General features: G+C 44.0%; 1 protein-coding gene across 1 annotated transcript in view; it reads left to right on the top strand.

The window, feature by feature from the left end:
• LOC126424894 (uncharacterized) overlaps window positions 1-27,264 on the top strand; it is a 111,451-nt gene that overhangs the window by 16,761 nt on the left and 67,426 nt on the right. Inside the window, exons 2-3 of the mRNA XM_050087728.1 lie at window positions 21,617-21,862; window positions 23,371-23,578. Coding sequence (XP_049943685.1) covers window positions 21,620-21,862; window positions 23,371-23,578 — 451 coding nt within the window. The 5' untranslated portion in view covers window positions 21,617-21,619. The remainder of the gene's footprint in view (window positions 1-21,616; window positions 21,863-23,370; window positions 23,579-27,264) is intronic.

Here is a 27,264-nt window from a genome sequence, read left to right as displayed (position 1 = left end):
GGCTCTATAATGGTGTGGCATGTGCTGAAATGGACTGGACTGGATCCGCTGGTCCCAACTGAGCTGATCATTGACTGGATATGATTATATTCGGATACTTGGAAACCATTATCAGCCGTTCATGGACTTCATGTTCCCAAACAACGACGAGACTTTTATGGACGACAATGCGCCATGTCACCGGGCCACAGGTCTTCGTGATTGATTTGAAGAACATTCTGGACAGTCATTTGGCAACCCAGATCCCGACCAGAATCCCGTCGAACATATATGGGACGTAATCGAGAGGTCAGTTCGTGGAAAACATCCCGCGCTGGCAACAATTCTGCAATTATGGACTCCTACAGAGGCAGCATGGCTCAACATTTCCGCTGGGGACCTCCAACGACCTGAGTCCATTCCACGTCCAGTTGCTCCACTGCGCCGGGCAAGAGAGGGTCGGACACGATATTAGGAGGTGTCCCAAAATGACTTTTATCACCTCATTGCACAGGTGCTTATGCCTTATGCTGCTCATATACAAAGCTGAAAGACGATTCCATTTCTACCTTTGCTGTATTACGATAATAGTAATATATTTTGATATTGTTGTTGTTGTGGTCTTCAGTCCAGAGAATGGTTTGATGCAGCTCTCCATGCAACTCTATCCTGTGCAAGCTTCTTCATCTCCGAGTACCTACTGCAACCTACATCCTTCTGAATCTGCTTAGTGTATTCATCTCGTGGTCTCCCTCTACGATTTTTACCCTCCACGCTGACTTCCAATACTAAATTGGTGATCCATTGATGCCTCAGAACATGTCCTACCAACTGATCCCTTCTTCTAGTCAAGTTGTGCCACAAATTTCTCTTCTCTCCAATTCTATTCAATACATCCTCATTAGTTATGCGATCTACACACCTAATCTTCAGCATTCTTCTGTAGCACCACATTTCGAAAGCTTCTATTCTCTTCTTGTCCAAACTATTTTTCGTCCATGTTTCACTTCCATACATGGCTACACTCCATACAAATACTTTCAGAAACAACTTCCTGACACTTAAATCTATACTCGATGCTAACAAATTCTCCTCTTCAAAAACGGTTTCCTTGCCATTTCCAGTCTACATTTTATATCCTCTCTACTTCGACCATCATCAGTTATTTTGCTCCCCAAATGTCAAAACTCATTTACTACTTTCAGCGTCTCATTTCCTAATCTAATTCCCGCAGCACCACCCGATTTAATTCGACTACATTCCATTACCCTCGTTTTGCTTTTGTTCATGTTCATCTTATATCCTCCTTTCAAGACACTGTCCATTCCGTCAGCTGCTCTTCCAGGTCCTTTGCTGTCTCTGACAGAATTACAATGTCATCGACGAACCTCAAAGTTTTTATTTCTTCTCCATGGATTTTAATTACTACTCCGAATTTTTCTTTTGTTTCCTTTACTGCTTGCTCAATATACAGATTGAATAACATCGGGGAGAGGCTACAACCCTGTCTCACTCCCTTCCCAACCACTGCTTCCCTTTCATGTCCCTCGACTCTTATAACTGCCATCTGCTCCCTGTACAAATTGAAAATAGCCTTTCGCTCCCTGTATTTTACCCCTGCCACCTTCAGAATTTGAAAGAGAGTATTCCAGTCAACATTGTCACAAGCTTTCTCTAAGTCTACAAACGCTAGAAACGTAGATTTGCCTTTCCTTAATCTTTCTTCTAAGATAAGTCGTAGGGTCAGTATTGCCTCACGTGTTCCAATATTTCTACGGAATCCAAAGCGATCTTCCCTGAGGTCGGCTTCTACCAGTTTTTCCATTCGTCTGTAAAGAATTTGCTGTAGTATTTTGCAGCTGTGACTTATTAAACTGATAGTTCGGTAATTTTCACATCTGTCAACACCTGCTTTCTTTGGGATTGGAATTATTATATTCTTCTTGAAGTCTGAGGGTATTTCGCCTGTCTCATACATCTTGCTCACCAGATGGTAGAGTTTTGTCAGGACTGGCTCTCCGAAGGCTGTCATTAGTTCTAATGGAATGTTGTCTACTCCGGGGGCCTTGTTTCGACTCAGGTCTTTCAGTGCTCTGTCAAACTCTTCACGCAGTATCGTATCTCCCATTTCATCTTCATCTACATTGTCTTCCATTTCTATAATATTGTCCTTAAGAACATCGCCCTTGTATAGACCCTCTATATACTGTTCCAACTTACTGCTTTCCCTTGTTTGCTTAGAACGGAGTTTCCATCTGAACTCTTGATATTCATGTAAGTGGTTTTATTTTCTCCAAAGGTCTCTTTAATTTTCCTGTAGGCAGTATCTATCTTACAGCTAGTGAGATAAGCCTCTACATCCTTACATTTGTCCTCTAGCCATCCCTGCTTAGCCATTTTGCACTTCCTGTCGATCTCATTTTTGAGACGTTTGTATTGTTTTTTTTTTTTTTTTTGCTTCATTTACTGCATTTTTATATTTTCTCGTTTCATCAATTAAATTCAATATCTCTTCTGTTACCCAAGGATTTCTATTAGCCCTCGTCGTTTTACCTACTTGATCCTCTGCTACCTTCACTATTTCGTCTCTCAAAGCTACCCATTCTTCTTCTGCTGTATTTCTTTCCCCCATTCTTGTCAGTCGTTCCATAATGCCTTCCCTGAAGGTCTCTACAACCTCTGGTTCTTCCAATGTATCCAGGTTGCGCCACCTCAAATTCCCACTTTTCGCAGTTTCTTCAGTTTTAATCTGCAGTTCATAATCAATAGATTGTGGTCTGCCCCTGGTAACGTCTTACAATTTAAAACCTGGTTCCTAAATCTCTGTCTGACCATTATATAATCTATCTGATACCTTCTAGTATCTCCAGGCTTCTTCCATGTCTGATACTGTCAGCTGATTTTGGTTCTCTATCTCTACGAAATGTTTAGCATACCTTTGTAATTTTACACAGCCACTCTGTTGCCTGCGTATATACGGTGTACATCTCCACACATATTACATCAAAAATTATGAGGGACCTGTAGCTTTTCAGTGAAATAGCAGTTAAAACACGTTATTTCACGGAAAAGTACATCTGTGTCTACATGGCTGCTCTGCAAATCGAACTTAGCTGCCTAATTCCAGACTAATTTCAGACTCTTGAAGAGCGGTCGGGAGAAATCAGTACGAAATCTTTTCGCCCAAGCTCTGACTTCTCTTGTTTTACAACGATGATCATTTCTCCGTTGGGGTTGCCGTCAACAAAATATTTTCGCATCCAGAGGGGAAAGCTGGCGATTTAAATTTCAGGAAACATCTCGCCGCAACGAAAAATGCCTTTGTCCTACTGACTGGCACCACAAGTCTCGTATCACACCCGTGACACTATCAGCCCTGTTTCACGACAGTGCATTACGAGCTGCTCTTCTCTGACGTTTTTCGACGTTCGTCGTCAACTCTGCCTGATACAGATCCCACACTGTGGAACAGTACTGCAGAAGAGGACGGATAAGCGTAGTATAGGCAGTCCTTATAGTAGTCTCATTGCATCTTCTTAGTGATGTAGCAGTAAAATGGAGTTTTTGGTTTACTTTGTTCATTCCAATTTAAGTTATCGGTAATTGCATTACTTTGTTCATTCCAATTTAAGTTATCGGTAATTGCAATTCCTTGGTGTTTTTATTATTATTATTTCATTATTATTTATTGTATGGCCTTCATTTGACCACTGTAGTCAAAAATACAAAGTTCTAAACAAGTTGTTACACATGGATACAATTTGGTTCGACAATAACTTAATATATTTAGGTAATATAATTATTAGAGGCTATTCTTATATGAAATGTGTTTTGCTCTTCTGTCTGCCCAATATTTCTTCATTCTTTCAGATATTTTCTTTCTTTCTTCATCTGAGACAACTCTTCCTGTACTCCTTTTACTGATTTTCTTTTGTAGCCTGGTTTGCGGGTCTTGCAGTATTCTGGTTTTCTCTGTCTTGTTTTTTAGGTCATCTACTGTAATTTGAAGTTCTTTTATATCTTCCTTAATTTCTGTGATCCATTTAATGTCGCTCTTGCTATTCCACAATTTTTGTATTATTTTTTTACTAATTCTGTTTTCTGGAGTTCTCATCAGATGTCCAAAGAATGAGATGCGTTTCTTCCTGATTGTGCTCATGCCTGGTTCTATTTTCTTATATACTGTTTCATTTGATGCTATTCTCCAATGTCCATTTATTTTATACTGTTTATTTATGCATGTCCTAATTATTCTTCTTTCTATTTTTAGTATTCTGTCAATTTCTACTGTATTAGTTGTTTTGAAGATAGTTTCAGCTGCATACGTTATTTCTGGTTGTGCAACTGTTTTATAGTGTTTTAATTTTGCATGTATAGATAGGCTTTTTTTTGTTGTATGTAGTTTTGGTAATGTAATTTGCATAGTTCAGTTTTTTTATTCTATTTTGCCATGATGGCTTCTCATTTAGATTGTATGTTATTATTTGGCCCAAATATTTAAATTTATCAACAATTTTGATTTCCTGTTCTCCTATTGTAATTTTGTTTACTTGAAATAACGCTAAATATCGCCTCACTATCAAAACGGATACGTTCCTCGCACGTATCACGTTGATTTCTGCGGTTATTTCACACAGTGTTGCTTGTCTGTTAGCACTGCCAACTCTATGCAAACGCCGCTGCTCTCTTTCGTTAAGCGAAGCCTGTCGGCCATTGCATTGTCCATGGTGAGAGATAACGCCTGACATTTTGTATTATCGGCAGTCTTGACGCTGTGGATCTCGCAGTATTGAATTCTCTAACGATTTCCGAAATGGAATGTGCCATGTATCTAGCACCAACAACCATTCTTTCCTCAAAGTGTGTTAATTGCCGTCGTCTGGCCATAATCAAGCCGGATACCTATTCACATGAATCACCTGTGTATAAATGACAGCCCCGCCAGTGAAGTGTCATTTCATACCTTGTCTACGAGATATTACCGCCATCTGTATATGTCTGTATCGCTATCCCATGACTTCTGTCACCTCAGTGTCTCTACATTTTTGTGTTTGTAGATTAAAAATAGTATTTCATCAAAAAAAAATTTGCATCGCCTCTGTTTCCAGAACTCTTGAAGATAGACGTTGACTATGGATACTGAATCACAGACACAGTCCCTTTGACTGTTCAGAGATGTCACTAAACCCGCCCTAAGATGCAAATAAACATGCATGAGCAGCGCCTATTAGACGGAGGGTGTCCGACAGCCGATCAGTTCCCGTCATTCCACCAGGAAGGAGGTACACGGCTATTGTTGTCTGTAGTTCAACCATGCCTAGACGGTCAATACCGCGATTCGATCGCGTCTGTATTGTTACTTTGTGCCAGGAAGGGCTCTCAACAAGGTGCCTCAGAGTGAACCAAAGCGATGTTGTTCGGACACGGAGGAGATATAGAGAGACAGGAACTGTCGATGACATACCTCGCTCAGGCTGCCCAAGGGCTACTACGGCAGTCGACGACCGCTACTTACGGATTATGGCTCGGAGGATCCCTGACAACAACGCTACCAAATAGAATTAATGCTCTTCGTGCAGCCACAGGACGTCGTGTTACGACTCAAACTGTGCGCAGTGGGCTGCATGATGAGCAAATTCGCTCCCGACGTCCATGGCGAGGTCGATCTTTGCAACCACGACACCGTGCAGCGTGGTACAGATAGGCCCAACAACATGCCGAATGGACCCCTCCGGATTGGCATCACGTTCTCTTCACCGATGAGTGTCGCATACGTCTTCAACCAGACAATCGTCGGAGACGTTTTTCGAGGCAACCCGGTCAGGCTGAACGCCTTAGACACACTGTCCAGCGAGTGCAGCTAGGCTGTTTATGGACGACGTGACCCACCAACCACTTTGAGGGATGTACGCCGATTCGCCGTTGAGGAGTGGGAGTGCCTTGATCGACTTGTGGATAGTATGTCACGACGAATACAGGCATGCATCAATGCGAGAGGACGTGCTGCTGGGTATCAGAGGTACCAGTGTGTACAGCAGTCTGGACCACCACCTCTGAATGTCTCGCTGTATGGTGGTACGACACGCAATGTGTGGTTTTCATGAGCAATAAAAAGGGCGGAAATGATGTTTATCTTGATCTCTATTCCAATTTTCTGTAGAGATTCAGGCACCGAGGTGATGGAAAACTTTTTTTTGATGTGTGTGTAACGTTTTGCATATTTTCAGACTGACCACTGAAGATGCTTCATAAATAAAATCGGAACACGTCTGTGAAAAAGTGCTTAAATTGCAATAAGTTTTAGTTGGAAAAATTAGTAGTAATGATACCTAACAGCTGCTGCGGACAATGGCCGTGCAGACAAACACAGTAAGAAATTAATTATTTCGTGTAACAGTGGGGTAACCATCAGTCATATGTATGAAATGAAATCCTGTCAGTACTGGATAAAAATTTTGGTAAAATACAGATAAAAATAATACAACAGTAACAACATCCATGTAAGAGGCCTGTACATTTAAAAGCTTTACAATTCACTGAAAAATGAACTACTTCTATTGCAGATGCGGTTAACTGGATATTTTCTGTTCTGGGATGAGCGCTATGCAAAATTAGAAACAAATTCGTTTTCCAAAGGAGTAAAAATCTAGTTTTTTGAAAAAAAAATGTTAATATCACTGTACGTTTTTCTACAGAATCTGTAAATCGACTTTCATATATGCAAAACCCACGGCAATCGTACGTTTCCAGAAAGCCATAAATATAGAACGCAGTGAAGCGCTTAAAATTTTGTCTGACCTTATTTATGACAAGAATAGATTTCTTTTACGATGGAGGCATCATAATCATGGTGTGTAATCAACAAAATAGCTTCCAGAATGCGAGTGGTTACCCAAAAAGACAAACCGGAATGACACTGCCGTGGACGGAGCTTGTGTAGTACGCATTTCTGCCGCTAGGCGAGTACAGCGCAGCTCAGTGCCAGCTCAGTGCCGCCTGTGTTGTCGAGGGGATTGCTCGATTTAGAAATGGCGACCAGCCGATAGATGACAAACGTCGTTCTGGACGTCCATCAACTGCCCGAATCGACGAAAATATTGAAAAAATTCGAGAGCTTGTGCTCACAGACTGTTTTAAGAAGTTTTAAGAAGATTGCGCAACAGCGGCCGTCAAAAAAGACCCGATTTGTGGCAGACAGAAGACTAGTTCTCCCCCCCCCCCCTCCCCCCCACGACAACGCACCTGCATTCACAGACCTCTCTGTTGGACAGTTTTTGGCTAAAAGTGGCACGGTTCCGCTGCCCCACGCACTTTGCTCGCCTACCTGACTCGGTGCGACTTTTTCTTATTTCCATGTATGAAAAGGGGCGTGAAAGGACACAGATTTGCCAACGTGGACGAAGTCAAGAGAAAAACAATGGAGGGGCTGTCAGCCATTTCTAAAGACGACTAAAAAAATGTTTCCAACAGTGAAAGCACCGGTGGGACAAATGTATTAGTTGCAATGGAGAGTATTTTGAAGGGCATAAGGTTGTTTTGTAAACAGTTTGAAAATATACAGGGTGGTCCATTGATAGTGATCGGGCGAAAAAACTACAAAGAACGAAACTCGTCTAGCTTGAAGGGGGCAACTAGATGGCGGTATGTTTGGTCCGCTAGATGGCGCTGCCATAGGTCAAACGGATATCAACTGCGTTTTTTTCCAAAAGGAACCCCCATTTTTTATTACATATTCGTGTAATGCGTAAAGAAATATGAATGTTTTAGTTGGACCACTTTTTTCACTTTGTGACAGATGGCGCTGTAATAGTCACAAACGTATAAGTACGTGGTATCACATAACATTCCGACAGTGCGGACGGTATTTGCTTCGTGATACATTACCTGTGTTAAAATAGACGTTTTACCAATTGCGGAAAATGTCGATATCGTGTTGATGTATGGCTATTGTGATCAAAATGCCCAACGGACGTGTGCTGTGTATGTTTCTCGGTGTCCTGGACAACATCATCCAAGTGTCCGGACCGTTCGCCGTATAGTTACGTTATTTAATGAAACAGGAAGTGTTCAGGCATGTGTGAAACGTCAACCACGACCTACAACAAATGATGATGCCCAAGTAGGTGTTTTAGCTGCTGTCGCGGCTAATCCGCACATCAGTAGCAGACAAACTAAGCGAGAATCGGTAATCTCAAAAACGTCGGTGTTGAGAATGCTACATCAATATTGATTCCATCCGTACCGTATTTCTATGCACCAGGAAATGCATGGCGACGACTTTGAAATTGTTCTACTTAGCGACGAAGCGTCATTCACCAATTTGGTAACGTAAACCGGCTTAATATGCGCTATTGCGCAATGGAAAATCCACGATGACAAGTGGAACATGAGCGACCTTGGCGGGTTAATGTATGGTGCAGCATTATGGGAGGAGAATTGTCCCCCATTTTATCGATGGCAGTCTAAATGGTGCAATGTATGCTGATTTCCTAAGTAATTTTCTACCGATGTTACTACAAGATGTTTCACTGCATGACAGAATGGCGATGTACTTCCAACATGATGGATGTCCGGCACATAGCTCGGTATTGAATAGCATATTTCATGACAGGCGGATTGGTCGTCGAAGCACCATAGCATGGCCCGCACGTTCACCGGATCTGACGTCCCCGGATTTCTTTTTTGTGGCGAAAGTTGAAGGATATTTGCTATCGTGATCCACCGACAACGGCTGACAACATGCGTCAGCGCATTGTCAATGCATGTGCGAACATTACGGAAGGCGAACTACTCGCTGTTCAGAGGAATGTCGTTTATTGCCAAATGCATTGAGGTTGACGGACATCATTTTGACCATTTATTGCATTAATGTGGTATTTACAGGTAATCACGCTGTAACAGCATGAGTTCTCAGAAATGATAAGTTCGCAAAGTTACATTTATCACATTGGAAGAACCGAAATAAAATGTTCAGACGTACCTACGTTCTGTATTTTAATTTAAAAAACCTACCTGTCACCAACTGTTCGTCTAAAATTGTGAGCCATGTGTTTGTGACTATTACAACGGCATCTATCACAAAGCGAAAAAAGTGGTCCAACTAAAACATTCATATTTCTTTACGTACTACACGAATATGTAATAAAAAAATGGGGGTTCCTATTTAAAAGATGCAGTTGATATCCGTTTGACCTATGGCAGCGCCATCTAGCGGGCTAACCATAGCGCCATCTGGTTTCCCGCTTCAAGCTAGAGAAGTTTCGTTCTTTGTAGTATTTTGGTTTGATGTTTATTTCGTGAGCCGCGTACGATGAATGGATCACCCTGTATAGCCTTTAAAAAATAATTCCGGTTTTTTTCTGGGTACCACCTGGTAACGTCCGTAGTGGTCAGGTGCTAGAGAACCTAATGTTATGAAATACTGATCAGCGGGTAACAGCGAAGCACCAAAACAATCAGGAGAAGATAGCAACAGCGCACGTGCCGCAGATAACGCAAGGGTAATCTCTATGGAGATAAAAAGCCAGATACGCGAGCAATTAAAATGCACCAGCCGAGAAACAACACACAGAGATATCGCGAGCCGCTCAGATGGCTGCAACTAGACAGCTCTAAAGGTAAACTGAGGCTGCGGCACGTTTGTCGTCGGCCTCTTAATCGGCGTGGCCACACCTGATCATTGCCGCCGACGAGTAAGGCACACCGCCAGATGGGGTCGTGGCCATTCAACACGCTCTCGGCTGGGGTCTTCCTCAACTCTGCGCACTCGACAGTCGGCTGGTTCCCCTCGCACGGGACGCACGCTTGCTCTACAGTGCAATGCTGGCCAGCGTGGTGGACGTCTCTGGCCTGGTTCTGTGAGGCTGTCTCCCCACTCCCCAGTTCATCAGCTTCAACCCACTAGGGCAGACGTCCTGGGGGCGGGAGGGGGGCAGCGGTTAATAAGAAAAAGACTTCTCAGAAACAAATTGCTAGCGTCTGATTCTCATTTCTATTAAAAGTCGCGAGTAATACATTGAACCGCCAAATAAACTTGTATAGGCATGCGTATTCAAATACAAGGATATGTAAACAGGCAGAATACGGCGCTGCGGTCGGCAAAGCCTGTATAAAACAAAAAGTGTCTGAGGCATTTGTTAGATCGGTTACTGCTGCTACAATGGCAGATTATCAAGATTTAAATAAGATTGAATGAGGTATTATAGTCGGCGCACGAGCGATGGGACACAGCATCTCCGAGGAAGCGATGAAGTGGGGATTTTCCCGTACGGCCATTTCACGTGTGTACCGTGAATATCAGGAATCCGGCAAAACATCAAATCTCCGACATAGCTGTGGGCAAAAAGATCCTCCAAGAACGGGACCAACGACGACTGAAGAGAATCGTTCAGACAGAAGTGCAATCCTTCCGCAGATTGCTGCAGATTTCAATGCTGGGCCATCAAGAAGTGTCAGCGTGCGAACTTTTCAACGAAACTCATCGGTATGGGCTTTCAGAGCCAAAGGCCCACTCGTCTACCCTTGACGACTGCACGACACAAAGCTTTATACCTCGCCTGTTGATGACTGGAAACATGTTGCCTGGTCGGACGAGTCTCGTTTCAAATTGTATTGAGCTGATGGACGTGTACGGGTATGGAGACAACCTCATGAATACCTGGAGCCTGTATGTCAGCAGGGGAATGTAGAAGCTGTTGGAGGCTCTGTAATGGTGTGGGCCGTGTGCAGGTGGAGTGGTATGGGACCCCTAATACGTCTAGATACGACTCTGACAGGTGACACGTACGTAAGCATCCTGTCTGTTCACCTGCATCCATTCATGTCCATGTGCATTCCGACGGACCTGGTCAATTCCAGCAGGGTAATGCGAACGCCACACATGAAGAATTTTGTACAGAGTGGCTCCAGGAACATTCTTCTAAATACCTCCTATGGCCGCCTATGTTTCAGAAGGGGGACGCGATGGAAAAAATTTGAGAATCCCTGCAATAAGCTACAGCACCCTATGACTTGTCTTACCACCATGGGCGCCGCAGAAATTTTTCCAGCCAAATTCTGATACTGTAATTTCTTATGTGGCCAATTCGATGAGTTTTGAAATCATGTCATGCTCCAGGAACTAAATTTATCAATAATTACACAAAATTTACTGTACCTCAAACCGTTGATAGTTATCCAGTTAATATTCTTAAAATCGATAACTTCCATAACCAAACAGTAAGCATGTTCATTTGTGCATGCAAAGTACATTTTTTTGTGTTTTCAATATGATCATAACAGCACCATCTTGATTCAACGATTTAAAATTTCATGCTCGTGCTATTAAATCTAGTGTATCCAATGGGCTATGAAATAATGCTAGAAGACATTTATAAAAATGTTATTTGTGGTCACATAGTGCGACCTGAAACTAAACTTAAAAACCTGAAACTGTGAAAAGTGAGAACAATTTAAAAAACGCTGTTGCATACAACAAAAATAAGGGACATTAATACTCCTCGAAGTGGAGGAACACATTGCAAACTTTCAGAGGAAGGCTTGTTAGAGTTAGCGTCATCCACAACACTTCCTTTGCTTACAAAGCACGTCTGACGAAGTTAGTGGATTTATTTCATCACTTACACAATTTCTATTTTTTGATGTTGTCTACCATAACTCAAATTAAAGAAACTGTGTTTTGAAAATTGGCTTGAATACGTAAAGTGTATCCTAGGGTCTGTGAGCAATAAAAATGTCTTTTGATAAAGACACATGGGTGAACTTCTGAATCTGATTGAAAAGTCCCGAAGGGGCATGCTATTCCTACCTGTGGGCTTCCATGTAACATTTACCTCAGTCAAAGTGTTTGTGAAATGATGTAGTTCTATTCAAGGAACAGCAAACAACTGTTCCACGCATGAAAAGGCAAAGTCTTGGAAAAATAATATCTTCTTTCTTTTGCAAAACGACAATCCTCTAAGTTCTCTTGTTTCAATTAAACAATTCAAGTAAATTCTAGCCATTTATATTAAGCTGGAAGCGATGAGTTTGGTGATGCAATGATCGAGCACTATATGTGCTTATCCTTAGTTATTTTATTATTCTTAAAAATCTAGCCTACATCTCAATGCAAAATGGGGTTAACGTTTTAGAAATTAGTTTCTTTTATATGGACATTAACTACATAAACGGTCATTCGTCACCAAAAGCGTCATTAGCCAACAACGAATTTTTCGCCTGAAGCTCATTTTTATTCATTCTACCAAAATAAATGAATACCACTTCGTTTAAAGTAAATTAATCAGCATTCAGAACAGTTTCAGTTACAAATGAGAATAATTGCACTCTCCCTCTTTTATCACCTTCGGATTGGATCCTTTTGTACCAGACTTTATGATATGATCTGGAAAATTAATCAGTTTATACAGAAGAAACCACTTCACCTGCCAGAGGAACATGAGAAATCTTCTACGATCACTCTCAAACGAGCCGGTAGAATCCACTTTTAACAGCCCAGGACTGAACCAAGTCAATCCTTACCTTCCCACTTGATCACGTTATTCAGCAACCACGCCAACTCGACTGCCGAATTCGCAGGTCTACGACTGCAAGTGGTGCTGTGTTACATTTCATGCAGTTGAGAGGGTTCCATCTGCTGGAGTGGACACCTTTGTGACTTTGAAATTTCACACTTTTTTCCGGCCATTGTAGGCATAAAATGATATTTTCTACTTCGACTGAAGCATTTCGACTCACAGATAACTTAGAGACACCTGTGCTCATTAGAGTCTACTGCAGTAGTCCTGCAGTGTAAAACTGAAAGTAAAATTTGTAAGCCACTATGGGTCTTCTCCTCTACAGACAATCGGTCGACTACTGTTGAGATTCCATTCTGCAGCAAGACGGGGGGCGTCCTTGAGGACACGTGATGGGCACGATATACTGCTACCACGTCAGCATGCTGGACCGGTTCCTTGTGGGCTGTGTGGAGATGGGACAGAGAAAAGATTGAGGGCACTATTTTAGTGATGTTCTATAAAGGTCCACACGCTCTTAACGCCGAAACAGCGAGAACGTCAAAGAGTCAGCATAATTCCTCGTTAACGGCGTGAATACGAAAAAAAAAGCACACAAGACTCGTAGCCATCGCTAAGGTCACAGTATTTCCCATCATGCACGGCAGTGTTAATTTACAGTTTAGCAGCTTCACCGACAATCATTGCAAGAAATTCGAGAGAATCCTGTAATAAATAAAAAGTCCTTATCCCAGACCACATCAAGAGACATATGCTCCTCTTGCTCCCCCCTTACAAGATAGGTTGAAGAAAAGCAAACCCACATTTCCAGCACTTGTAGAATTTAGGGACAGCTTTCGAAAATGTTGACTGGAATTATGAAGGCAGCTGTGGTAAAATACGAGGAACAAAGGTTATTTACGACTTTTACAGAAACCAGAATGCAGTTATACTCTGAAGAGCCAAAGAGACTGGTACACCTGTCTAAGATCGTGTAGGGCTCCCAAGAGCATGGCATGGCATGGACTCGACTAATGTATAAAGTAGTGCAGGAGGGAATCCGGCAGGACTCTCCGTAAATCCGGAAGAGTACGAGGGGGTGGAGGTCTCTTCTGAACAGCACGTTGAAAGGCATCGCAGATATGATCAATAATGTTCATGTCTGGGGAGTTTGGTGGTCAGAGGAAGTGTTCCTGGAGCCACTCTGTAGAAATTCTGGAAGTCTGGATTGTCGCATTGTCCTACTGGAATTGCCCAAGTCCGTCGGAAGGCACAATGGACATGAATGGACGCAGGTCATCAGATAGGATGCTTACGTACGTGTCACCTGTCAGAGTCGTATCTAGACGTATCACGGGTCCCATATCACTCCAGCTGCACACGCCCCACACCATTACAGAGTCTACACTAGCTTGAACAGTCCCCTGTTGACATACAAGGTCCATGGATTCATGAGGTTGTCTCCCTACCCGTACACGTCCATCCATTCCATGCAATTTGAAACGAGACTCGTCCGACCAGGCAACATATTTCCAGTCATCAACAGTCCAATGTCGGTGTTGACCCGGTTCTGAAAGCCCATACCGATGAGTTTCGTTGAAAAGTTCACACGCTGACACTTCTTGATGGCCCAGCATTGAAATCTGCAGCAATCTGCGGAAGGGTTGCACTTCTGTCTGAACGATTCTCATTAATCGTCGTTGGTCCCGTTCCTGGAGGATCTTTTTGCCCACAGCTATGTCGGAGATTTGATGTTTTACCGGATTCCTGATATTCACGGTACACTCGTGAAATAGTCGTACAGGAAAATCCCCACTTCATCGCTACCTCAGAGATGCTATGTCCCATGGATCGTGCGCCAACTATAGCACCACGTTCAAACTCACTTAAATCTTGATAACCTGCCATTGTAGCAGCAGTAACCGATCTAACAACTGCGCCAGACACTTTCTGTTTTATATAGGCGTTGCCGACCGCAGTGCCGTTCTGCCTGTTCACATGTCTTTGTATTTGAATACGCATAATTTTCTCTCTCTCTCTCTTTTTTTATTTTTTTTAAATTTTTTTTTTACTATGGGACTTAACATATGTGGTCATCAGTCCCCTAGAACTTAGAACTACTTAAACCTAAAGCGCCTAGAACCGCATAGCCACACCGGCCGGCAATACGCATTACTATACCAGTTTCTTTGGTGCTTCAGTGTATGAGTTGTAGGATATTAAAGCGAAGCCAAAGTTGAGAGGGGAGTGAGTCAGGGTTGTTGCCTACACCCGATGTTATTCAATCTCTACATTGAGCAAGCAGTAAAGAAACTCAAGGAGAAATTTGGTTCGAGTATTGAAGTTTCAACTTTGCCAGTGACATTATAATTTTCTCAGCTACAGTCAGGGACTTAGAAGGAACCCCTCGAGTGTGAGATCGCAAAACGCCAATGATGTTTACAGCATTCGATGCCCCACAATTGTCTACCATAGCCGGCCGAGGTGGCCGAGCGGTTCTCGGCGCTACAGTCTGCAAACGCGCGACCACTACGGTCGCAGGTTCGAATCCTGCCTCGGGTATGGATGTGTGCGATGTCCTTAGGTTAGTTAGGTTTAAGTAGTTCTAAGTTCTAGGGGACTGCTGACCTCAGAAGTTAAGTCCCATAGTGCTCAGAGCCATTTTTGTCTACCATGCAACCAAAATATTGGCTGCTAACGGCAACATGGGCGGGATTGGAGGTATCCAAGGGTGTTCAGAGCACGAGGCTGGAGAGCGTTGAGGGAGTGCTTACTCGACGAGCAGCTCACGGCAGTGCCGCAGTGCTGGTGCTGCTGATAGGAACCAGACTTTGCGCTATAGCTTCAGCAGCAGTTGGCCAAGTTGACATTTCGTCAGAACGGAATCCGAGGAATTTCGCAGAGTGAGAAAGAAGTGCCAGGTGAAATATTAGCGTTTCTGCTACATGAGTCAGTGCAATATACACTCTTGGCGATTAAAATTGCTACACCAAGAAGATATGCAGATGATAAACGGGTATTCATTGGACAAATATATTATACTAGAACTGACATGTGATTACATTTTCACGCAATTTGGGTGCATAGATCAAGAGAAATCAGTACCCAGAACAACCACCTCTGGCCGTAATAACTGCCTTGATACTCCTTGGCATTGAGTCAGAGCTTGGATGGCTTGTACAGGTACACATGCCCATGCAGCTTCAACAAGATACCACAGTTCATCAAGAGTAGTGACTGGCGTATTGTGACGAGCCAGTTGCTCGGCCACCATTGACCAGACGTTTTCAATTGGTGAGACATCTGGAGAATGTGCTGGCCAGGGCAGCAGTCGAACATTTTCTGTATCCAGGAAGGCCCGTACAGGACCTGCAACATGCGGTCGTGCATTATCCTGCTGAAATGTAGGATTTCGCAGGGATCAAATGAAGTGTAGAGCCACTGGTCATCTGAAATGTAGCGTCCACTGTTCAAAGTGCCGTCAATGCGAACAAGAGGTGACCGAGATATGTAAGCAATGGCACCCCATACCATCACGCTGCGTGATACGCCAGTATGGCGATGATGAATACACGCTTCCAATCTGCGTTCACCGCGAGGTCGCCAAACACGGATGCGACCATCATGATGCTGTAAACAGAACCTGCATTCATCCGAAAATATGACGTTTTGTCATTCGTGCACCCAGGTTCGTCGTTGAGTACACCATCGCAGGCGCTCCTCTCTGTGATGCAGCATCAAGGGTAACTGCAGCCATGGTCTCCGAGATGATTGTCCGTGCTGCAGCAAACGTCGTCGAACTGTTCGTGCAGATGGTTGTTGTTTTGCAAATGTCCCCATGTATTGACTCAGCGATCGAGACGTGGCTGCACGATCCGTTACAGCCGTACGGATAAGATGCCTATCATCTGGACTGCTAGTGATACGGGGCCGTTGGGATCCAGCACGGTGTTCCGTATTACCCTCCTGAACCCACCGATTCCATATTCTTCTGTCATTGGATCTCGACCAATCCCAGCAGCAATGTCGCCATACGATAAACCGATATCGCGATAGGCTACCTACATCAAAGTCGGAAACGTGATAGTACGCATTTCTCCTCCTTACCGGAGGCATCACAACAACGTTTCACCAGGCAACGCCGGTCAACTGCTGTTTGTGTGTGATAAATAGGTTGGAAACTTACCTCATGTCAGTATGTTGTAGTTGTCGCCACCGACGCCAACCTTGTGTGAATGCTCTGAAAAGCTAATCATTTGCATATCGCAGCATTTTCTTCCTGTCGGTTAAATTTCGCGTCTGTAGCACGTCATCTTCGTGGTGAAGCAGTTTTAATGCCCAGTAGTGTATGGTGTCGTATACGCTCGTCTGTGAGCACAATATGCATGAGGAGTACAGTGATGACGATACGTGATTAAAAGTGAAAGTGAAATTGAAACACGTGTCTAGACATGTAGTTCATCATCCTTGTCGGACAGGGGGTCGCAAATCCCGTCTCCAGTGAAACGCAGTAAAGGGCAATCGTTGTCCAAGGAGCTAATACTAAACATAATTACGTACAAGAAGATCGTCCGTGGTATACTAAAAAAAAACAATTATGAACCGATTTCGAAGAAGTATGCAGCCCTATGACCGTATAGTATATAAGAAAAACTATGGATATTCGAGGGAGGACAAAGCTCACTTGCTACAAAAACTGGTGTTTGCAAGTTTGAAACTGCTCGATTTAATTTACAGGATGTATATGGTATTGGCCAACGGCCTTGCCGCACTGGTAACACCGCTTCCCGTCAGATCATATATGCTAAGCGCTGCCGGGCTGGGCTAGTGCTAGGATGGGTGACCATCCGGTCCGCCGAGAGCTGTTGGCAAGCGGGGCGCACTCAGCCCTTGTGAGGCAAACTGAGGAGCTACTTGACTGAGAAGTAGCGGCTCCGGTCTCGGAAACTGACATACGGCCGGGAGAGCTGTGTGCTGACCACGTGACCCTCCATATCCGCATCCAGTGACGCCTGTGCTCTGAGGATGACACGGCGGCCGGTCGGAACCGTTGGGCCTTCATAGCCTGATCGGGACTTCGAACAATCGGAATTTGAAGAGTAAATGCACATGAAAGCAACCCTGAAAATTAGAAGTACTTAGAGAGTTGTGTCAAGGTGAATTAACATCAATGCCTTAACGCATTCGTATTCAACTATGCCAACTATTAATCTGTTTGGTAAATTGAATGGGAAGTTATTTATTGTGCTGCGAGAAGTTGGACGTGGTTCGCCCCCTACGATTGTTTCTCGTGTGCGTGATCTTGCAAGGGCAGTGGGGAATATTTACGTCAAAGCAAGCAATAGTGGGAAACGGGGTGCAGTAGAACTACAACTATGGTATGTGCACCGCTTTTGGCCAGTATTTGGTCAAAATAACTTGCTTTTGCTTGGTTCCTGGTCTGCGTATAAAAGTCATACTCCTTTAGATCAAACTATCCCTCCTGAAAAGGTGTGACATTGCAGTTGATACCATCTGTAACCAATGAACCAACTTAGTTTCTGGATGTTTGTTTTTTCTGTGCCTATAAAACATGTCATCGCACAATCTGCAGTTGCGCCTTAAAGGACAGCTAGTCTCACAGTAATGACCGCGACAGACTGTTGGGCATTCGCTTGCATGCCATCACATTCTATCAGATCTCCTGGCCCCGTTACATCAGTACGATTCTGTAAGGATTCTTTAAGAGCGGGTACCTAGCCGAACGCCCTGCACGGTTTGTTGCTCGCAAGGAGTTCGTCTTCGAGACTTTGTGATCATTGTGGCGTGCCTATTTTCATTCGGTGTTCACGGTGCAAGTTAATGTCGACGGTGTCCATTTTAGAAGTGTAATACGTACATCTCATAAAAGGTTGATCTCTGCACCTCCCGGAGACTGATTTCCTGTCGCCCTCCTGATGCACATAGTGAGTCATTAGCAGCTGATATTTTTCCTGACGCAATTGTTAACACAATTCTAATGAGCCTTACTTAGGATTGAATTTACGACACCGCACTCAAGGAGTTCCTTCTTAGAAGAGCAGTTAAACGGAACTGATAGTGTCTTGAAAAGGTGTTAAAAGTTGAACGTCAACGAAACTAAAACAAGAGGATACTTGAATATAGCCGAATTAAATCAGGCGATGCTGTGGAAATTAAATTATGAAATGAGACGCTGAATGCAGTACCCAACCGGCCTTTCTGCGACTGTATCATGGCACGTATTACGAATCAAAACTTGGAAGGGTGGTCTGTCCACTGATACGTTTAATTTTCAGTGTGTCTCGTAGCATTCGTGCAGTGGTCTTCGGAAACCCTGGAGGTACTTACGAATAATCGTGTAGCCTATACATAAACATGGATAATTAGGTTTGTCACCCCGATTACGTTTACTTCTGTGAAAATATTTCCGGAACAGTGAAAGAGCCTGTGATATTCATTTCTTGGCAGCACATCTTGTTGTAACTGTCGGAGGACATTTTAAAAGTTTTGCAGACAGCCCTGTTCGATTTATTGAGAAGAACGCAAGGACAATCACGTAATCACTTACAGTACCGCTCCTGATAATCACAGCAAAGTTGTACTGATAGGATAGACACACCACTGCATGCTGGTTTTCTCATCCCAGAAACATCCATTCCTTCTGTCCATCAAGCACTCCCTTTAAAAATAGTCTCGTCTGTAAAAAAAAACACGAAAGCAGCGAAAAATCAGCCTCCTGCACATTTGCAATCTCGAATACGCATGAGAAGTACACTGCCAGCAGAGAATTAACTCTCTATGTGTGATAAGGGTATAACTCTTTGTCCCTGCAAAATGCCCAAAACACTTGTTTGGTCTGGTTCAGAGATAATGCAACACACCAACTACCAGTGATACAATTGTCACCAATAGTACGTAACACGGTCTCTTCTGTATCAGGAGTCATGCCTTACCTCACACAGCAAGTACCTTCCATTCTATCACGGGAGCTCGTCGCTCTGAGACACCAGTGAAATCATTACGTCTCGTCTGCAGGTCGTTTAGAAGGCGCAGTGAGTGCTACGTACAGAGGAATGGGCACTCGTTTGGACACCTCACGTAAACGAATGCTGTCCCGCCAAAATATGCACCGGAATACAGCGAATTATGTACACCGTGATGCATCCACCACTGAAACTTCTAATGTTTCTAGCTCGCTAATCACAACTGATAGAAATTCGATTTGAATTGATTTCAACATATCTGGATAAGTACTTCTGCTACATTGTAGGAAACTGTACAATTCTGTCTTCACTTAAAACTTCCGGGCTGATAGGCCGTGGTCGAAGTATAAAACTCTCCCCTGACGTTTCGTCTCCGACTGCGGGAGACATCCTCGGAGGTAAAGCGGCGAACTGCAGAAGTGAAGACAATACCGGCCATGAAAGTTTACATTGTATGTACAATTCTGGATGTGACTCTTCAGGCTTTCCCGGCGGATATGTTGTAAATAGTCTTCGCGGGTATGCCGCCGGATGACACAATATTTCCTCGGAGCAACTGTCCGACATCATCAGGTGGTTGAACCTCGCTGGTGGCTAGGTACGACTGACAAGATCCGCATGTTGACGCCGCTGTATATAGAGCACGCGCGTGAAGATTGCGCAGGCGCGGGAACCACGCATGCGCGGGAACCACGTATGTGCAAAAATTTGCAGATAGATTGCGCCAAATTCAAACGCCCTCTGCCGGGAAACGCAGGGCGGCCGTTCTGCGCGTGCGCTGACGCTGTGTTTACTAACATGCTGCCAAAGTTGTGACGGGTCCGTTATAGAAAGCTCTTTTCTTTCTCGTCGTGATTTGACACCAGCCAATGCAGGGTTCCAGGCTGTACTCAATTGAAATCCCGCATCCCTGTTAATAAGGTTATCAGATGTACGGATATGTATTGCTTCCTTAATGACGCAATCCCAGAAAAGGGATGCTGGGAATAAAACTTCCGTCTTTTCATAAATCATGTGATGTCCTGTGTTCAGACAGTGTTCTGCAATTGCCGACTTCTCCGGTTGGCGTAGGCGTGTATGACGCTGATGTTCATCGCAACGTTCTCGTACTGTGCGACATGTCTGACCTGTATATGCCGCCCCACACTGACAAGGAATCTTGTACACACCGCGTTTCCTCAGACCGAGATCATCATTAACCGAACCTAACAGGTTCCTCAGTTTTGCAGATGGTCGGAAAACACACTTGATGTCATATCTTTCCAGAACTCTTCCGATTATTGACGACATGGCACCAAAGTACGGCAAGAAGGCCAGGGTGGTGGGTGTCTTCGTATCTTCATTCTGCTCCATAGATTGAACTCGCTTGGGCCTGAATGCATTACGTATCTGTCTCTCAGAATAACCGTTTTGACGGAAGACTGTCTTCAAATGTTGCATCTCACTCGGCAGGCTTTTCAGAGTCAGATACCACACGCGCTCTATGAACTAGCGTACGTAATGCACTACGGCATTGTGCTGGATGATGGCAGCTTGTGGCCTCCAGATATAGATCTGTATGCGTTGGCTTGCGGTATACGCTGTGTCCCAAGGTTCCATCTGCTTTCCTTCGTACCAAAACATCAAGAAAAGGTAAAGTGCCATCTTTTTCCACTTCCATTGTGAAGTTAATATTCGGATGGAGCGAAATTAAATGTTGAAGAAACATAGGTAGAGTATCCAGTCCGTGTGGCCACCCCACAAACTGCAGAAAACAAGAGGGTTTGACAGTGGCTGACTGTAGCGCTTTATCTTCAAAGTCCTCCACAAAATAATTGACCACCCCAGGAGAAACAGGGCTCCCCATGGCGACACCGTCCACAGTTCTGTTAGAAAATTATAACTCGTTGCTGTAACGCTGTGGCAAGTAAAGTATGGTCATAGCTCCACAGAAAGAGTAACGTTTCTTACTTCCAGCAATCTAAATAAATTTTCCTTTCACTAATTATTTTCAGATTACAGTGAAAACCCTTATCTGAAACACCCCGTACAACTTGGTTCGATCCGTGTCCCTAGAGGCACTCCATTGTGATGAGATTTACGGAGATCGGTGTATGAGTGACTGAATGACACGGGTGAATGAGTGACTGAGTGAGTGACCAGAGTCGTGTCTCGCTGCAGGACATGTCGGCCGCCATGCTGGCCCGTGGATTGTGCCGCTTTCTGGGGTGCACCCCACCTGTGAGGACGAGGGCGACGCCCGCGGCTGCCCTCTCGGTCTCCAGAAGCCTGGCTACCCCCACCACCGCCGCCGCCGCCGCCCCCGGGGTGCTGAGGTCGCCCTACCCAGACGTCGACATTCCCGACGTGCCGTTCTACGAGTACGCCTGGATGCACCTCGACCGATATCCTGACAGGGTTGCCATGGTAAGACGACCTCTGCTCGGTGCTGGCTGGCACGATACCTGTATTACCAGACAGGCTGTGGCAGAAAATAACTCAGGCACATCTCTGCACACTGTTAGAGCATGTGGCAAGTAATTCTCGTTCTGAGCACTGGGCGAGTCTATTGCTTTGTTGTTACCTGCCGACCTGTTTACGCTGTCTCTGTACTATATGGCATGTCACTGCACCTTAGGTACAGGGAAATTACACAACCAGATATGTGAGATTATTCGCAATGCCTTTACATTTATGCCAGAAGGGGTAAATCATGAAGCAATAATCTACTTAAAAAAGATTAAGAGAATAAGGGAAGGGAGTGAGACAGGGTTGTAGCCTATCCCCGATCTTATTCAATCTGTATATTGAGAAAGCAGTGAAGGAAACAAAAGAAAAATTCGGAGTAGGTATTATAATTCATGGAGAAGTAATAAAAACTTTGAGGTTTGCCGATGACATTGTAATTCTGTCAGAGACAGCAAAGGACTTGGAAGAGCAGTTGAACGGAATTGATAGTGTCTTGAAAGGAGGATATAAGATGAACATCAACAAAAGCAAAACGAGGATAATGCAATGTAGTCGAATTAAGTCGGATGATGCTGAGGGAATTAGGAAATGAGACACTTAAAGTAGTAAAGGAGTTTTGCTATTTGGGGAGCAAAATAACTGATGATGGTCGAAGTAGAGAGGATATAAAATGTAGACTGGCAATGGCAAGGAAAGCGTTTCTGAAGAAGAGAAATTTGTTAACATCGAGTATAGATTTAATTGTCAGGAAGTCGTTTCTGAAAGTATTTGTATGGAGTGTAGCCATGTATGGAAGTGAAACATGGACGATAAATAGTTTGGACAAGGAGAGAATAGAAGCTTTCGAAATGTGGTGCTACAGAAGAATGCTGAAGATTAGATGGGTAGATCACATAACTAATGAGGAGGTATTGAATAGGATTGGGGAGAAGAGAAGTTTGTGGCACAACTTGACTAGAAGGAGGGATCGGTTGGTAGGACATGTTCTGAGGCATCAAGGGATCACCGATTTAGTATTGGAGGGCAGCGTGGAGGGTAAAAATCGTAGAGGGAGACCAAGAGATGAATACACTAAGCAGATTCAAAAGGATGTAGGCTGCAGTAGGTACTGGGAGATGAAGAAGCTTGCACAGGATACAGTAGCATGGAGAGCTGCACCAAACCAGTCTCAGGACTGAAGACCACAACAACAACAACAAGAGAATAAAGTAGAGGCATTTTTAGAGGTACTTCTCAAGATTTCTGTGCTTCACGAGAGAAGCAGACAAGCGAGGAGAAAACTCTATATTTGGGTAAATTGGCAAATAGGTTGTTATGGGATGCACACATAATGTCCATGTGATGGATAATTTTTGATTTACACTGCCCAATACGGTAAATTTCTAGCCCTATCTTGCTGTACGAAATTTCCTTGTGGCAGCCTGTGGTCGAACTCGTTTGCTTTTGTCGATGCTGTGTGTACACAGGAGTGCGCAGTGACGGGCCGCCGCTACACGTACTCCCAGCTGAGAACGGCCTCCCGGAGGTTCGCGGCGGCCCTCCAGAAGGCCGGCCTGGGTCCGGGCCACGTGCTTTTCGTGCTGCTCCCCAACTGCCCCGAATTCCTGGCCATCATCCTCGGTGCCAACGAGGCGGGCGTGTCCATCGCCACCTGCAACCCTGCCTACACCACTGGTAAGGACTCCATCAGTTTGTGTAATGGACCCACACCGCCGCTACAGGCTCTGCTGCCTGCTACCCAGCCTACATGACCAGTAAGTAAGATATGCAACTAACCCTACACAACAGGTATGGGCTCTATGTCGTTACCTGCAACCCTACCTGTACTACTTATATGAGGTCTAGTCTCCATTGCCACCTACAACTTCACAACTTCTTCCCCCTGTAAGGGCTCAACCCTCCATCACAACATGCAATCAAGCCTACTTCCTCAAAAAGTACTGCACTCTCCATCATCACATCAAGCTCTATCCATACCCTAGCAAGGGCTCCACTCTCCATCATCACCTGCACCACCAGTAAGGACTCTGCTGCTCCAGCCTCAAAAACAGTAAGGGCTCTACTCTCCACCACCACCACCTGCAACTCCATCTGCATTTCCAATAAAGCCTCTACTCTTCATCACCATCGGTCAGGCAGCAGCAGCCGGCTGAGACAAGCAGCAACAGGGAAGTAACCGATTTTGTGATATATTACGAGTTCCCAACCAGCAGCGAATTATACAGGGCGTTACAAAAAGGTACGGCCAAACTTTCAGGAAACATTCCTCACACACAAAGAAAGAAAATATGTTATGTGGACATGTGTCCGGAAACGCTTACTTTCCATGTTAGAACTCATTTTGTTACTTCTCTTCAAATCACATTAATCATGGAATGGAAACACACAGCAACAGAACGTACCAGCGTGACTTCAAACACTTTGTTACAGGAAATGTTCAAAATGTCCTCCGTTAGCGAGGATACATGCATCCACCCTCCGTCGCATGGAATCCCTGATGCGCTGATGCAGCCCTGGAGAATGGCGTATTGTATCACAGCCATCCACAATACGAGCACGAAGAGTCTCTACATTTGGTACCGGGGTTGCGTAGACAAGAGCTTTCAAATGCCCCCATAAATGAAAGTCAAGAGGGTTGAGGTCAGGAGAGCGTGGAGGCCATGGAATTGGTCCGCCTCTACCAATCCATCGGTCACCGAATCTGTTGTTGAGAAGCGTACGAATACTTCGACTGAAATGTGCAGGAGCTCCATCGTGCATTAACCACATGTTGTATCGCACTTGTAAAGGCACATGTTCTAGCAGCACAGGTAGAGTATCCCGTATGAAATCACGGCGGTGAATCGAGGAAGTACAGTACATACTGACGAAACTAAAATGAGCTCTAACATGGAAATTAAGCGTTTCCGGACCTTTTTGTTTTACCTTTTTGTAACACCCTGTATAGTTTCATCTGTGTGCACTGATAGTTTAGTTTTTGAATTTCTGTGTGTTAACTTAATATTTTATAGACACAGTTCTCAGTTTATACCAAATAAATTAACAAACGACGGAGCTGACCCCTTTGCTGCACAAAACATGTCAGAACACTGTTGCAGAAACAACAAAAATAGATGCTAAATTTAAATAAACGCAAAATACCCAAGATTGGCGATCTTTTACAGAAGCTCGGAATTCAGCGTGGACTTCCATGCTTATAATAGTTTCCACAATGAAAGTTTGGCTCGAAACGTCGCAGAAAATCCAAAGATATTCTGGTCGTATGTAAAGTACGCTAGCGGCGACACGTAATCCTCCGGCTGGAGTGGCCGTGCGGTTCTAGGCGCTGCGGTCTGGAACCGAGCGACCGCTACGGTCACAGGTTCGAATCCTGCCTCGGCCATGGATGTGTGTGATGTCCTTAGGTTAGTTAGGTTTAATTAGTCTAAGTTCTAGGGGACTGATGACCTCAGAAGTTAAGTCGCATAGTGCTCAGAACCATTTTGAACCAGACGTAATCAGTGCCTTCTCTGTACGACTGCAATGGAAATACTATCGATGGCAGTGCTGCTGAAGTAGGGTTAATAAACACAACCTTCCGATTCAAGAATTCGAATCGAGAACTGAATCAGAAGTGAATATCCTCGGAGAAGTGAAGCAACTTAAATCACTTAATAGATGCAAGTCTTCCGGTCCAGGCTGTATACCACTTAGGTTCCTTTCAGAGTGTGCTGACGCAATAGCTCCGTAATTAAAAATCATATACTATCGCTCTCCTGGACAAAAGTCTGAAAAGTTGCACAGGTCACACTAATATTCAAGAAAGGTAGTAGCAGTAATCTACTAAATTACAGGCCCAAAAAAATGGTTCAAATGACTCTGAGCACTATGGGACTTAACTTCTAAGGTCATCAGTCCCCTAGAACGTAGAACTACTTAAACCTAACTAACCTAAGGACATCACACACATCCATGCCCGAGGCAGGATTCGAACCTGCGACCGTAGCGGTCGCGCGGATCCAGACTGTAGCTTACAGGACCATATCATTAACATCGATATGCAACAGGGTTTTGGAACATATATTGTGTGAATCACCTCAAAGAGAACGGTCTATTGACACACAGTCAACACGGATATAGGAAACATCGTGCTCGTGAAAACTGTATACTCACACGAAGTGCTGAGTGCTATTGACAAGGTATTTCAAATCGATTCCGTATTTTTAGATTTCCAGGAGGCTTTCGACAGTACCTCACAAGCTACTTCTAATCAAATTGTGTGCTTATGGAATATCGTCACAGTTACGCGATTGGATTGGCGATTCGTTGTCAGAGAGGTCACAGTTCGCAGTAACCAACGGAAAATTGAGTAAAACGGAAGTCATTTCTGCCGTTCTCCAAGGTAGTGTTATAAGGATCTGCTCTTCCTTATCTATATAAACGATTTAGGAGACAATCTGAGCAGCCGTCTTAGACTGTTTGCAAATATGGCTGTCGTTTATCGTCTGGTAAAGTCATCAGAAGATCAAAACAAACTGCAAAATGATTTTGAAAAGATATCCATATGGTGCGAAAATTGGCAATTGACACTCAATAAGTGTGAGGTCATCCATATGAGTGCTAAAAGGAATCCGTTAAACTTCAGCTGCACTATAAATCAATCGAATCTAAACGCCGTAAATTCAAGGAAATACCTGTTGTTGTTGTGGTCTTCAGTCCTGAGACTGGTTTGATGCAGCTCTCCATGCTACTCTATCCTGTGCAAGCCTCTTCATCTCCTAGTACCTACTGCAACCTACATCCTTCTGAATCTGCTTAGTGTATTCATCTCTTGGTCTCCCTCTACGATTTTTACCCTCCACGCTGCCCTCCAATTCTAAATTGGTTATCCCTTGATGCCTCAGAACATGTCCTACCAACCGATCCCTTCTTCTGGTCAAGTTGTGCCACAAATTTCTCTTCTCTCCAATTCTATTCAATACCTCCTCATTAGTTATGTGGTCTACCCATCTAATCTTCAGCATTCTTCTGTAGCACCACATTTCGAAAGCTTCTATTCTCTTCTTGTCCAAACTATTTATCGTCCATGTTTCACTTCCATACATGGCTACACTCCATACAAATACTTTCAGAAATGACTTCCTGATACTTAAATCTATACTCGTTGTTAACAAATTTCTCTTCTTCAGAAACGCTTTCCTTGCCATTGCCAGTCTACATTTTATATCCTCTCTACTTCGACCATCATTAGTTATTTTGCTCCCCAAATAGCAAAACTCCTTTACTACTTTAAGTGTCTCTTTTCCTAATGTAATTCCCTCAGCATCAGCCGACTTAATTCGACTACATTGCATTATCCTCGTTTTGCTTTTGTTGATGTT

Source organism: Schistocerca serialis, chromosome 10 (genome assembly GCF_023864345.2).
Source record: "Schistocerca serialis cubense isolate TAMUIC-IGC-003099 chromosome 10, iqSchSeri2.2, whole genome shotgun sequence".
NCBI lineage: Eukaryota > Metazoa > Arthropoda > Insecta > Orthoptera > Acrididae > Schistocerca > Schistocerca serialis.
The sequence above is the reverse complement of the archived record's forward strand: the minus strand, read 5'-3'. Positions and strand labels throughout refer to the sequence as shown.